The 13,246-nt window shown below is 45.9% G+C and overlaps 1 protein-coding gene across 1 annotated transcript in view; it reads right to left on the bottom strand.

Annotated features, from left to right (window-relative positions):
* GLP2R (glucagon like peptide 2 receptor) overlaps positions 1-13,246 on the bottom strand; it is a 52,016-nt gene that overhangs the window by 20,856 nt on the left and 17,914 nt on the right. The window contains exons 5-9 of the mRNA XM_029928677.1: positions 10,806-10,912; positions 8,837-8,990; positions 6,528-6,687; positions 5,026-5,086; positions 3,561-3,630 (exon numbers count right to left, since the gene is read on the bottom strand). Coding sequence (XP_029784537.1) covers positions 3,561-3,630; positions 5,026-5,086; positions 6,528-6,687; positions 8,837-8,990; positions 10,806-10,912 — 552 coding nt within the window. The remainder of the gene's footprint in view (positions 1-3,560; positions 3,631-5,025; positions 5,087-6,527; positions 6,688-8,836; positions 8,991-10,805; positions 10,913-13,246) is intronic.

Raw genomic sequence — 13,246 nt, 5'->3', positions numbered from 1 at the left:
AGTTAGTTTTCTATGACCTTTAATTAGTTTTGGTGAGTGGGCAAATTTTCAGATTGAAACTCCCTTCCTGGTCAGGGGCACTTTACCCGTAAATCATCATGTTCACCTTTAAAGAAAAATGGCCTTCTCTTAAGCTTTGGTTAATATTATACTATATACATAAAGTAAACCCCTGCTGATGTATTTTGAGTGATGAATTATGTTTTTTGATCTTCTGTATTGTACCTCGTTTCTGTTTTGATTTTCTGTTCTCTCTACCGTGAAAATAATAATTTTTTCTGGAAGTCACAAACAATGTAATCATTAGAAGAGTGATGTAATCACCTGTGGTATATAAAGATCCTAAGCATCACAGTAAAGTGCAATCTTGCCACCGTTCACTTTGTCTGTGTTCTTTCTTATAGATACTTCGCCAACACCAACCCCCTACTCAGGGACCCTTAGACTCTGATGCGTGGGCTGGTCCCCTGCAACACAGAGAATCCAGAAGGCAGTAGATAGTCAGGTGGGAGGTCTGGAAACCCAGCATGAGGTTCATTCACATCATCCCAGATGCTGATCTGTAGGCACAGACCAAGTCTGGAGTGGTGGGGGAGTCCAGCTATGGTAGGGAGGATGCTCACTGGGGAGCCTGAGTCTGGGGATGGGAGACTCTCAGTGGTCCTATAGCTCAGTTCACCAGGCAGAGGTGGCTTTTCCCAGAAACCTCTGCTCCATCCTCCGGAAAATAGCAACCGGACTCAAATTTGGACAAGATGAAATGAGATTTCGAAGTGCCCTGAAATGCCAAATGCTATGCACAACATCTTGATTATTATGTTAGTTTTACTATTTCAACTTAGCTAGAAAGTAGGTGAGGTCAGGAAACTCTTTTTGTTCCCCCAAACACAATAAAGGTTTATTAATTATTATTATTATTATTACTAAATACTCTATGAGAATGGTGGGAGCCCCATGCTCCCATGGGGCCCTGACTCCTTCCACATGTGGTTCAAGGAATTCTATTTTGGAGTTTGGGTTATAGTCACTGAGGTCAGAGGAAAACTGTAACATATAATCTTCTAACCAAGCAGGAAGGCAATTATTGGCTCAGTTATGGTCTGATGAGTCTCAAAATCACAACTATTAGACTTTGAACTGTCTGAGGGCAAAAACTATGGGGAATTCGTCTCTTTTTTCCCCTGAAAGAAATTAGCACCCAGCTAAGCACACAGCTGGTGCTCAATAAATGTTACATTAAGAAGCAAGAGAGTGAATGCATGGGATTCCAAAGCTATGGAAACCCAATGTGGAAGTTCTGTTCCCATCAGTCTAGGGTAGAGTCCAGTTTTGGGGTAGCTATTCTGTACAGGCAAATGTGTAGGCCAGGGTTCCTCAACCTCAGTACTCTTGACACTTGGGGTGGGATAATTCTTTGTTATGGGAGCTGTTTTGTGCACCAGCATCCCTGGCTTCTATGCATTAGCCGTCAGTAGCACCCCCCACACCAGTCGAGATGATTAGAAATATCTCCAGAGTTGCACAAATGAGGGGACAGAATCACCTTCAGCTGAGAACCGTTGGTCTGGGCCAACTCTCATTTTATAGATGAAGGAACAGAAGCCCAGAAAGGTCAACTCATTTGGCTCAACACACCCCCCAGGTAGCCACAAAGCCCACACTTCATGCAGGGTATGCAAATCCCACTGTCCTGGGAGCATACGGATCCTAGAGCTGGTGGGGGGAGGAGGGGAAGACATCAGGCTCAGCTTCCTGTTTCTCAGGACAGAGTCTCTCCTCTTGGAAACTGATGGACATGAACAAGGAGCCACCACGAGCTAAGGTGACTCTGGCCACATCTGCGTAGTGTGCGACAGCTGGTGTGGAAGAAGCAAGAGTGTGTAGAGGTCACTTTATCTGAGATGAGCAGATACAGACCAGTGCCTGCTCCCCTGCGGGGAGAGAATATGGCGACGGGAACAAGGAAGGACCAGGAAATGTCCATTCGAATCAGCTGGGAGGTCCTCAGACTACAGCTGGCCAAGCCTCACCTCCAGAATTTCTGATGTAATCCTCTCCCGTGTGACTCTCTAAGTTTCTAACGCACGGTCAGCTTTGAGAACCACTGGTGTGTGGACATAGAGACCCCCCAGACTTTGATGCACACCCCAAATCCAGGGATCTTGTTGTGATGCAGATTCTGATTCAGCAGGGCAGGGGTGGGGCCTGAGAACACGAATTTACAAGTGTTCGGGTGACCACACTCAGAGCATTGAGGGTGTGTCACAAAGCGCTCTTCAGCCCTTGGCCACACCTAGGAGTCCCTGGGTCACACCTGGGATCAACGCAACAGACACCTCTGGGTGTGAGACCCAAGCATGGAAGAATCATTAAAGACACCGAGCATCTGACTTCGGCTCAGGTCATGATCTCACGGTTCGTAGGTTCAAGCCCTGCGTTGGGCTCTGTGCTGACCGCTCAGAGCCTGGAGCCTGCTTCAGATTCCATGTCTACCCCTCTCTCTGTCCCTCTCCTGCTCACACTCTCTCTCTGTCTCTCTCTCAAACACCATGGTGCTTCTAAAAGGAGCCAAGGGAATCAATCAGGAGCGTGAGTGAGAAGCAGTGATGGAATCTCTAGAAGCCTGCAGGGTAAACACTGGGCTTCCAGCTGCACTGAGCCCGAGCTCCATCCCAGGGAGGGCCTGCTGGCCTCCCTCCTGCCTTATTCTAGCTGGGTAGCGAGAACGTTCTAGTGCTGGGGAGTGTGGGTCGCAGGCATTTTTTGAGTTAAGGCCATGCTGGGCAGCCAACCGCGTGGGCTGCTGCCAGAATAAAGAACTTGGGGCTTATGGGGGCAGCAGACAGGCCCTAGACACATAGCATGTAATGAGACATTGCTGGGGCTGTGGCAGAAGTCTGTGCGGGATCTGGAAGGACACAAATCGGGGTGTGACCCTCCGGCTTGCTGCGGAAAGTGTCAGGGGACAGCAGGTGGGGGGATCAAGTGTGAGAGAAGGGGATGCAAATCTCAGGATGGTCCAAAGCGAGGTACTAATGCGTGACAGTCTGCATCAGGCACCTGGGCAGGAGGAAATAAATATTTGGGAGGGGGCAGCAGCACAGGGCTGTGGTAACAGGTGCCGGTGCCCCTAGTCGGTCCCTGTGGGCTGAGAGCCAGCGCCCCCATTTACTGAGGCTGAAGGCAAGTCTCTCGCCATCTTTTCCGTGTCCTCGCTGGTAGAAGACACATAACAACAGTACCTACCTGTGTACAAATCACAGCCCTAGTGTGGGCGGCCGAGCGGGCGGTAGGTTTCTATTACACATAGTTTGGGGACCCAGAGAGAAGGAGGTGTGTGCACAAGGAGGCGTTTGGGTCCTGAGCCAGGACAAGGAGAAGCTTCCAACTCATTCCTTTTCATCCAACACATCCGACTCACGACTCGGCAGCTCCTTCCCAAGGCAACTGGCCCAGGCTCATTCGGAGCCAGAGAATTTGGTATCTGGGAAGGGAATGGGAAGGGGCCCCCCACCGCCGCCAAGCTCAGAGAGGAAAAGGAGGGGTGGAATGGTCCTTACCATGACACAAAGCAGCATAGGTCCCCGGATTATCCACCAGATTTTCTTGTTCCTGTTGGTTCCCCAGCACCTACAGCAAAGAGCAGGCAGATGACTTAAAACAGAGCCAAGGTGGAGTGTCTCAAGCCCCCTAGAAGAAGGACGCTCACACTCAAGATGGACTCCCGGCCCACGGTTCTCCTGAGGGTGGAAGAGGGAAAAAAACAGGATTAACACCCCTTCCTGTTAGTGTGGTACCGTTGACCTTTCTCACCAGTAAACTCTTCTTCGATGCAAATAGCTTGGTGTGTGACCCTCTACACTTTTCTCCACATTCATACAAAAATAAATGCTTTCCCCTTACCCCCAAAGTAAATTCTTAACTATGCATAGGGGACTTTTGGTAATGGTTATTTGGAGGGGGGAAAAATAGGATCGTGTGACAGACTTACCAACAGGCTGTTAGGAGTCAGCTCTGAGAAGGGAAAAGCTAGGGTAACCCACCTGTTTTTTTTTAGTGGTCTCCACAATATTCCACAATATAGGTATGCCACAATTTGTTCATGGCTTCCCATATTCGTGGATGTTCAGGCACTTTCATTTTTGTTTCGTTGGAGTTATTTTTTAATTGAGGTATAATGGACATATAGCATTATGTTAGCTTATATTAGTATAACAATGACTCAATATCTGTATATATTTCAGAGTGACTGCCCCAATAAATCTAGTTAATGTCTATCTTCACACTAGTTACAAATATTTTTTCTTGCGGGAGGGACCTTTAAAATAGACTTGCTTAGGGGCACCTGGGGGGCTCAGTTGGTTGGGTTCTGACTTCGGCTTGGGTCATGATCCCACAGTTCATGAATTTGAGCCCTGAGTCAGGCTCTGAGCTATCAGCACAGAGCCTGTGTCTGATTCTGTGTCTCCCTCTCTCTGTCCCTCCCCTGCTCACACTCTGTGTCTCTCTTTCTTTACCAAAAAAAAAAAAAAAAAAACCCTTTCAAAAAAGCATAAAAATACAGACTTGCTTACCAACTTTCAAATATACAATATAGTATTATTAACTCATGCTGATTCCATGCTGTCCTTCATATACCTGGGACTTATTTTATAAGGAAGTTTGTACCTTTGACTGCCTTCACCCATTCCAGTTTGCTTTTTCTGCCCCCCACTATGAACAATGACAAAATAACCAATTTTGTACCCCTATCCTTATATATTGAGGGTCACTGCTAACCTAGGCGGCCAATTTTTGCATTAATTTGAGCAAATTTTGTGCTAGTGTGCATGTATAACTAAGCTAACAAACTCATTACCATAGAAAGGTCTTTGATTTTTTAATCTACATTCCTAAGTACACACTAGATCGCCAAAATGAGAGGGGGTGGATAGTCTCTTTGGGAAAATGGCATAGAGCCTTGTATTTAAGCGTATCTTAGAATTCCTGGCTCCGAGCAGGTGAAAGCAGGTGTGCGTGTCCTACCCTGTGTTCTCCAGCTGTGCGCGAGCAACACTCCAGGGTGCCACAAACAGCAGTGGGAAGGCTGGGGAGAAAACAGGGAAATGCGGTTAGGGGCTGGTTGACGAAACCTCTCTGCCTCCCACCCCAGCCTGATGGGCCAAACACATCTGGTTAAAGCGTCTCAAAACCCAAATATTCTAGGTTGCAGGCTGAGATCTGGAGAGACCTGGGGTCGCACAGAGCCCGTCTGTTGTTCTACTGTCCCACAAACCAGGAAGTAGAGAGGAGAAAACATTTGCCACGTGTTGCAAAGCAGCTCAGAGGAAACCCAAGATATTAACAAAAATCTCCCAAGTTGTAGGTCAAGGGCAAGTCCTCTGAATCCTGCAACTTCACATTCTCTTAAGAGTTTGTGGCAATGGGAGTTCTGGGTTCTAGATCCTTTCTTTCTTTTTTTTTTTTTTTCTTTTTGGTAATTTTTAAAAGTATTTATTTATCTTTGAGAGAGAGAGAGAGAGAGAGAGAGTGTGAGTGTGAGAAGGGGAGGAACAGAGAATGTGGGAGACACAGAATCTGAAGGAGGCTTCAGGCTTTGAGTTGTCAGCACAGAGCCCAATGCGGGGCTCAAACTCATGAGCCATGAGGTCATGACTTGAGCCAAAGTCAGATCCTTAACCAATTTTTTTTTAATTTTTAATGTTTATTTATTTTTGAGAGAGAGAGGGAGAGAGAGTGGGGAGGAGGGGCAGAGAGAGAGGGAGACATAGAATCTGAAGCAGGTTCCAGGCTCCAAGCTGTCAGCCCAGAGCCCGATATGGGGCTCAAACTCATGAACTGCGAGATCACAGCCTGAGCTAAGTTGGACACCCAACTGACTGAGCCACCCAGATGCCCCTCTAATCCTGCCTGAAGACTCAGTTGGTGTTATGGATTGAATGTTTGTGAAGTCCCAACCCTCAGGGCGACAGTAACAGGAGGTGGGACCTTTGGAGGTAATTAGGTTTCGAGGGGAGAGTAGGCATCATGATGGGATTCGTGTCCTTGTAGAAAGAGACCAGAGAGTTCTCTCTGTCTGTCTGTCTGTCTGTCTGTCTCTCTCTCTCTCTCTCTCTCCACCATATAGAAGCCGGCTGTCTACAAGCCAGGAAGAGGCCCTCAGCAGACCTGGACCATGTTGGCACCCTGGTCTCAAACTTCTCAGACTCCACAACTATGAGAAACGTCTGTTGCTTAAGCCATAAAGTCCATGCATCTTATCATGGCAGCCCAAGTAGGTGACTACCGCTGGGGACAGGGTGGGAGCAACGGCATCTGATTCTACCAAAATCCTTGTTGATTTTTGAACACATGTATTGGGTCTACAGCACTTGTGTGTCTTTGTGCATGTGCACCCCCCCCCAGTCTTGTCTCTGAGGACTTATCCATCCCAGATGGTCCCTCCAGTTGGGAAACCAAAGGATCTATCTGGCTCAAGTGTTCTGATGGGCTCCTAGGAGAAGAGGTTGGGGGTTCAGGTCACTCACCCCAACCCACCAGCATGTATCTGGGCCACAGCCGCTTCTCAGAGAGCACTGTGGGCTCCAGCAGCGCATGGAGGTAAAGACCTTCGACCAGCAGCCATGAGTAATTGGCACCCACGAAGTAATGCAGCAGGAACTGGGCAGAGCGGCAGGAGACAGATATCTGAGGAGGACAGAGTACCAAAGGGTGAGGCCAGGCCTTCCTGTGTGGACCCAAGAGGGTGGAGAAGGGCCGCCCCCCATGCACAGCCCTCCCTCTTCACCCCCTCTCTCCTGAATGTGCTGACCATTTCAGAAATGCTGGCAAAAATACCAAAATTGGAAGGAGGGCTTCCTGGGGGTTTCAAAGCCCAGTCTCTTCCTTAACATTCTAGACGTTTGTAGACAAACAAAAACAGAGCGAATTCACTGGCACCAGTTTGCTAAAGGAAACCCTGAAAGCTATGTTCTCTGATCTTGGTTCGATTAAGCTAGAAACCAATAACTTGGAAAAAAAAAAAGTCTTCATATAATTGGAAAAAAGGAAAGAAATTTTTAAATAACCCAGGAATCAAAAAAAGAAATAATGATAAAAATTAGAACTTATTTCTGACCCAGATGAAAGTACTGCATAGCAAAATGTGTGGTAGGCAGTTATTACCACACCTAGAGTAAAACCTATCATCTTAAATGCCTTAATTAAAAAAGAAAAAGGCTGAAAATCAATAATCCTAACTATCATGTCAGAAAAAGAGCAACAAATTCAACCAAAGGAAAGGACATGAAAGGAAAGTGTAAAGATAAAAGCAGAAATTAATGAAATAGGGAACATAAAATAAAGAAAATCAGCAATGCCAAAATTCCATTCTATGGAAAATCCAGTTAAACTTAAAAACATCTGGTAAGAATACCAAGGGGGAAGAAAAGAGAGCAAAGGTACAAATAGTCAATATCAGAGATGCAAAAAAGCAATATTGCCCTGGCTATAATGGTAAGATCTTAAAAGATCTTAGGAAACTATGAACACTATTTTGGCAAGAAATTTGAAAAGTTAGATGAAGGACACAAATTCCTAGAAAACACAAGTACTAAAGCTGACACAAGAAGAAATAGAGAATCTGAACTGAGTTGAAATGAGTCCATAATTAAGAGCCTTCCAACAAAGAAAACTCTGAACCCAAGTGGCTTCACTGGAGCGATTTAGCAAACATTTAAAGAAAAATACTCATCTTCAATAAGTTCTTCCAGAGAATGAGAAAGAGGTAACAAGTCTGATTTGTTTTAAGTAAGCATAAACTTCTTCATCTTTATCACAAGAAAATGACTCACTGAAGCAGATGACAGAATTCTAAATGAAACACAGCCCCAGCTAATGAATCCAGTAATATAAGAAAAAGAGTGATATATGAGAACCTAGTTGGGTTTATTCCAGGAGTGCGAGGTTAATTTAACAATTAGGCAACTGTCACTACGATGGAGTAATGATCGTTACTAACGGGATAAAAGAAAAAGCATCCCAGCAGAAGCAGATTTCAATGTGGAAAATCTTTGGTCTTTAAAAATTAGTAATAATAGTTTTTTTTAATTTGTTAAATGTTTTTATTTTTGAGAGAGAGAGTGTGAGCAGGGGAAGGTCAGAGAGAGAGGGAGACACAGAATAGAGGACAGGCTCCAGGCTCTGAGCTGTCAGCACAGAGCCCAACGTGGGGCTCAAACCCATGGACCGTGAGATCATGACCAGAGCCGAAGTCAGACACTCAACTGACTGAGCCCCCCCAAGTGCCCCATAATAACAGTTTCAAAAAGACTGATCTGGGGGCGCCTGGGGGGCTCAGTCGGTTGGGCCTCCGGCTTCGGCTCAGGTCAGATCTCACGTTCGTGGGTTCGAGCCCCGCGTCAGGCTCTGTGCTGACAGCTAGCTCAGAGCCTGGAGCCTGCTTCCGGTTCTGTGTCTCCTTCTCTCTCTGCCCCTCCCCCTCTCATGCTCTGTCTCTCTCTGTATCAAAAATAAATAAAATGTTAAAAAAAAAAAAGTTAAAAAAGCCTGATCTGGTTCAGTTCTCTGGTTCACAGATGAAGAAATTTCCCACCCAAGGGCACACAGCAGTCCTACAGTGGAGTCTTGTACTCTGGTTTTCTTCACCCGCTTCACTCTCGGGAGGTTTGGGTTCTGCGGGGTTTGGTTCTTGGGTTTTGTCTTTAGTCAGATGATGACTCTAACCAGAGGCCCTTGACCCCCTTCACCTCACGCTTGCCTTTCCCAGTCCCACTTCCCACCCCACGATTCCTGCACTGAGCTGCTGGGTGGGAGGCTGTGGCGGGGAGGGACATACCTCCGACACGAAGGACATCCACTTTTTGTCACTGGTGGGCCTCCTGGAGTAGGAGTTGTAGAAGATGGCGTCCTTCACCAGCACGGCCAGGGCTCTCAGGATGAAGGACGCAAACAAGTTCATGTGGATGTAGTTGCGTGTGCAGTGGAGTTTTCTGTGCAGGGAAAAAAACCAAGTGTCTTCCCCGTTCTTTCAACGGCTCCGACCAACAGGCGGGCGCCTGATACACCCAGGTACCTATCACTAGAGGGTAGACATTCATAGCGTAGACTCCAGAGCTGCACGGCTGGGTTATGTGATTTTCTCTGTGCCTCATTTCCCTCATCTGGAAAATGGGGATAACATTTACACATTGAGTAAAAATTGAGAGATGGAGGCAGAAGGGTTAAGTCAGCTGTCCAGAGTCCTGGAGAAGTAAGTGGTGGAGCTGAGATTCAGACCCAGAGGCTCTGAGGCCAAAGCACGGCGCGCCAGGGCTCTACTGCCTGTAAGGACAAGACCGCTTACTTCAAGGATTGCAGTTGTAACAATCTAGTTTTGGATGCAAACTACTAACACAGTAAGTGCCCAGAAAATGTCAGCTCTCATTATCTCCCTCCTCACCCACCTGCAGACTCCTTTTTTCTACTGGCTGGTGTCAAACTGTGTCCTTGATCTCTCTAGACAAAAGGACCCTCTTCCGTCCCTGTGCCCTCACAGCCCGCCCGTGCCCCCCATGCCGCACACACCAGCCCGGCTTTAAGTTACTACTACTTTTTACATTTCTAAACAGTCCTTGAGGCAGGTGTTCTTTTACTTATGCATCCTTCTCCCTAATTAGACTGGGTGCCACTCAAGGGCAGGGACTGGATCTTGCTCTTTCCAGCACTAGAGGCAACATGGATATCTGGTCCACCTAGGCTTAGCTAAAGCAGTTACTTAGCTGGGGAGTTACTTCTCCTGGCTTGCTTCTGGGGCTTTGGGAAGGTGAGTGGAGGAGGTCATGGACAGCAGGGCGTACAGGCTACGGGATTCTCCCTCCGCTCAAGAATTGTTCTCTAGATGGGGTATATGGTCGTAACCACAGAACATCTTGGGGCTGAGGGTCAGACCTGGGGGTACAGGAGCCCGTGTGGGGACCTGCTCTGGAACTAGCATCCAGGTCTCCACATCCAGGTCTCCTGCATCTGTGCCAAATGCTCATTCTGCCACATCACACTCAGTTATGTTCCCCAATGGGGGAGGCCAAGGGCAGGCTTGGAGGGCTCCTTAGGGCATTCAGAAACATCTCACTTGGGTGATTTCTGAAAACATGGCTTAGTAAAATGCACTCAGGCTTTGGATTCTGAAAGATAGTGTGAGGGAATGAAAACGCTCAGGCTTCGGACTGCCTCGTTGCGAACCTGGCCCCATCACTCACCGGCTGTGTGACACTGGGGAAGTTACTTGATCTCTCCATAGTTCAGTCAACTTATTTATGAAATGGGGTAACAATAATGCTAATCTTGTAGGACTAGAATTAACCTCAGTTCTGATTAGGAAGACATTTAAACAGCTTAATGCATGCAACGTGTTTAGAACAATGCCCAGCACCAAGAGAGCATCCAAATGATTAATAGCCAGTTGGAGTCTGAGGGCCCTGGGTTAAAATCACAGCTCTACCACTCCCGAATTGGCTTTGGACAAGTTTCTTCATTTCTTCTGCAAAAAGCGTGCCTCCAATAGGGCTGGGCACACAGGAGGTTATCCAATCCCAAAGTGGCTAAGCCAGAGTTAAGACCCCGAGTCCGGCTGGAGCAGCGCTGCATGACCTGCAGTGGCCCAGTGCTCCTCACTGGACCGCTGCTGTCCCTTTCCCATGTGGGGTCGATCCCTTCCCACGCTGATGGGCCATGACATCATTCAGCCCAGTCTTCTGCCTTCTTGAGGGAGCCAATGAGCAAACCCCAGGGCATATGCCTGAAGATGTGCCCCCAGAAGTTCCACTCACCGAAGAAACAAGAGGAGGGTGAGCGCCAAGAGGAGGGAGATGACAGAGAGGGAGTACCCCACGGTGTACAGCAGCTGCAGGGTCGACAGCAAGGAATGGTGTTCCACCTGCGCACAGACAAAGAGCAGATCTGACCCCCAAGCCAGGAAGCTATGGTCTCCAACACGAGCTCCATTCCCAGGATGACCCAGGCTCTGGGCAGGTGCTGTAGCCTTGTGGAGCCCTAGTAGGGTGCTTAGCCTGTTCTCTGGCACACTTGGAGGCCAAAGAGCCTTGAGGAGTTGATGAGCCCACTGGGGTTCCCACCCTCCTGGCTTGTGCCATAGCCCAGCGTTGATGCACCGAGATTCACAATATTATGGAAGGGCTGTGCCCAGAACAAGAGGGTGCCTTAGAAATAAGGACAGGTTCCTTGTCCCTGGACACGCTGTCCCTAGAGTAGAGAAGTCCCTTTCTCTGGAAGATGGGGCCCCCGCTAAAGTAACTTTTCATTCATGGCCCCTTAGATGGAGACCCAGTTAAACAGCGGAATATGTTCCCTGAGTCTCTGGGTAGCCCGGTTGTGAACAGGGCGTAATTTACTGGAAAGTCTGTGTTGTGATTTTCCAGTGGAAACCAACCTTCTCACTCAATCCGTCATGCTAACCGCCATCAAAATTGTGTTTCTCAATACATTTTTGTACAAGAACCCACAGGGAATATGTATTACCTGCTCAATCAGGCCTTGAACTTCTCCACATAACACTTTTATCAGCTTTATTGAAGTATACCCCATGTACCATAAACTGTACATAATTAAAGAATTAACCTTGATGAATTTAGATACAAATATACCTGTGATTTCATCACCACATTCAATATAATGAACATTTCTATAACCTCCTAAAGGTTTCCTTGTGATCTTTTATAATACATCCCTCTCATTCCCTCCTACCATCCTATGCCCAAATAAACACTGCTCTGCTTCCTGTCATTAGAGATTAATTTCAATTTTTAAAAATTTTATATAAATGGAATCCTATGATATGCACTCTATTTTTTAATCAGGCTTATTTCCCTCAGAATAATTATTTTGAGATTCAGCCACATTGTATCATATACCAATAGTCTATTTTTTATTGCTGAGTAGTATTCCATTGTGAATATACCACAATTTATTTATCCACTCACCCACTGATGGACATTTGAGTTGTTTTCAGAGTTTGACTTTCACCAATAAAGCTGCTATGAAAATTTCAGTCTAAGTCTTTATGTGGACAAAGGTTTTTATTTCTCTCAGATAAATATGTAGAAATAGAATGGCGGGATCGAACGATGTATGTTTTAACCTCTTAACAAACTGCCAAACTGTTTTCTAAATAAATTGTATCAACTTATGTTTCCACAGGCAATGGATTAAGAGTTCTAGCTGCCCTAGATTCTACGAACACTTCATATAATCAGTATTTTAAGTTTTAGCCATTCTAATAGGTATGCAGTAGGATCTAGTGGTTTTACCTTGAATTCCTCTAATGACTAATGGTGTTGAGAATCATTTCATGTGCTTCTATTCCATCCGTGTATCTTATTTGGTGTAGTATCTGTCCAGATATTTGGCCATCTTTTAAATTGGATTGTTTGCCTTAATGTTGAATTGTAAATGTTCCTTATATATTGTAGGTATAAATCTCTTGTCGGATAAGTGTTTGGCGAGCATGTCCTCCCATTCTGTGGCTTGCCTTTTAATTTTTTTTTAAGTGTCTTTAGAGAGCAGAAGTGTTTTTTTTTTCTAACTGTGATGTTCACTTTCTCAACTTTTTTATATAGTTGTGCTTTTTGTGCCCTGTTTTAAAAGTCTTGGAGCACCTGGATGTTCCATTCAGTTAAACGTCTGACTCTTGAATTAGGCTCAGGTCATGAGCTCAGGGTGGTGAGATCAAGCCCTATGTCAGGTTCGATGCTGAAGATTCCCTCTTTCTCTCTCCCTCTGTTTCTCCCCTACTTTGCACTCACTCTCTCTCAAAAAAATATTTACCTGAGCAAGGGCCTTAATATTTTTTCCCTAGAAGGTTAGTACAATAAACTCTTAAATTTCGGTCTATGATCCTTTCCTGGTTGACTTTCACTCATGGTGAGAAGCAAGGGTCAAATTTCAGGGTTGGTTTGTTTTTTCATCCAATTGTCCTGGTGCTATTTTTCGGTAGGATTATTCTTTTCCACCCTGAATTGCCTTGACCCTTTTGTCAAAAATCAACCACCTGGGTCCTGCAGATAGAATATAGTTGGGTTTTATTTTGTTTTGTTTTATCATCTTAATCCAACCTGAGAATTTCTGTCTTTTAATTAGTGTTTAGATCATTTACATTTAATGGGATTATGTAGTTTAAATCTTTGTCCCATCTTTTCCTTGTCCTCTTTCCTCATTTTGGTTTCAGAGCATTTTTTAGTTCCATTTTTTCCTT

This window comes from Suricata suricatta, chromosome 17, assembly GCF_006229205.1.
Source record: "Suricata suricatta isolate VVHF042 chromosome 17, meerkat_22Aug2017_6uvM2_HiC, whole genome shotgun sequence".
In the NCBI taxonomy this organism is placed as follows: domain Eukaryota; kingdom Metazoa; phylum Chordata; class Mammalia; order Carnivora; family Herpestidae; genus Suricata; species Suricata suricatta.
The sequence above is the reverse complement of the archived record's forward strand: the minus strand, read 5'-3'. Positions and strand labels throughout refer to the sequence as shown.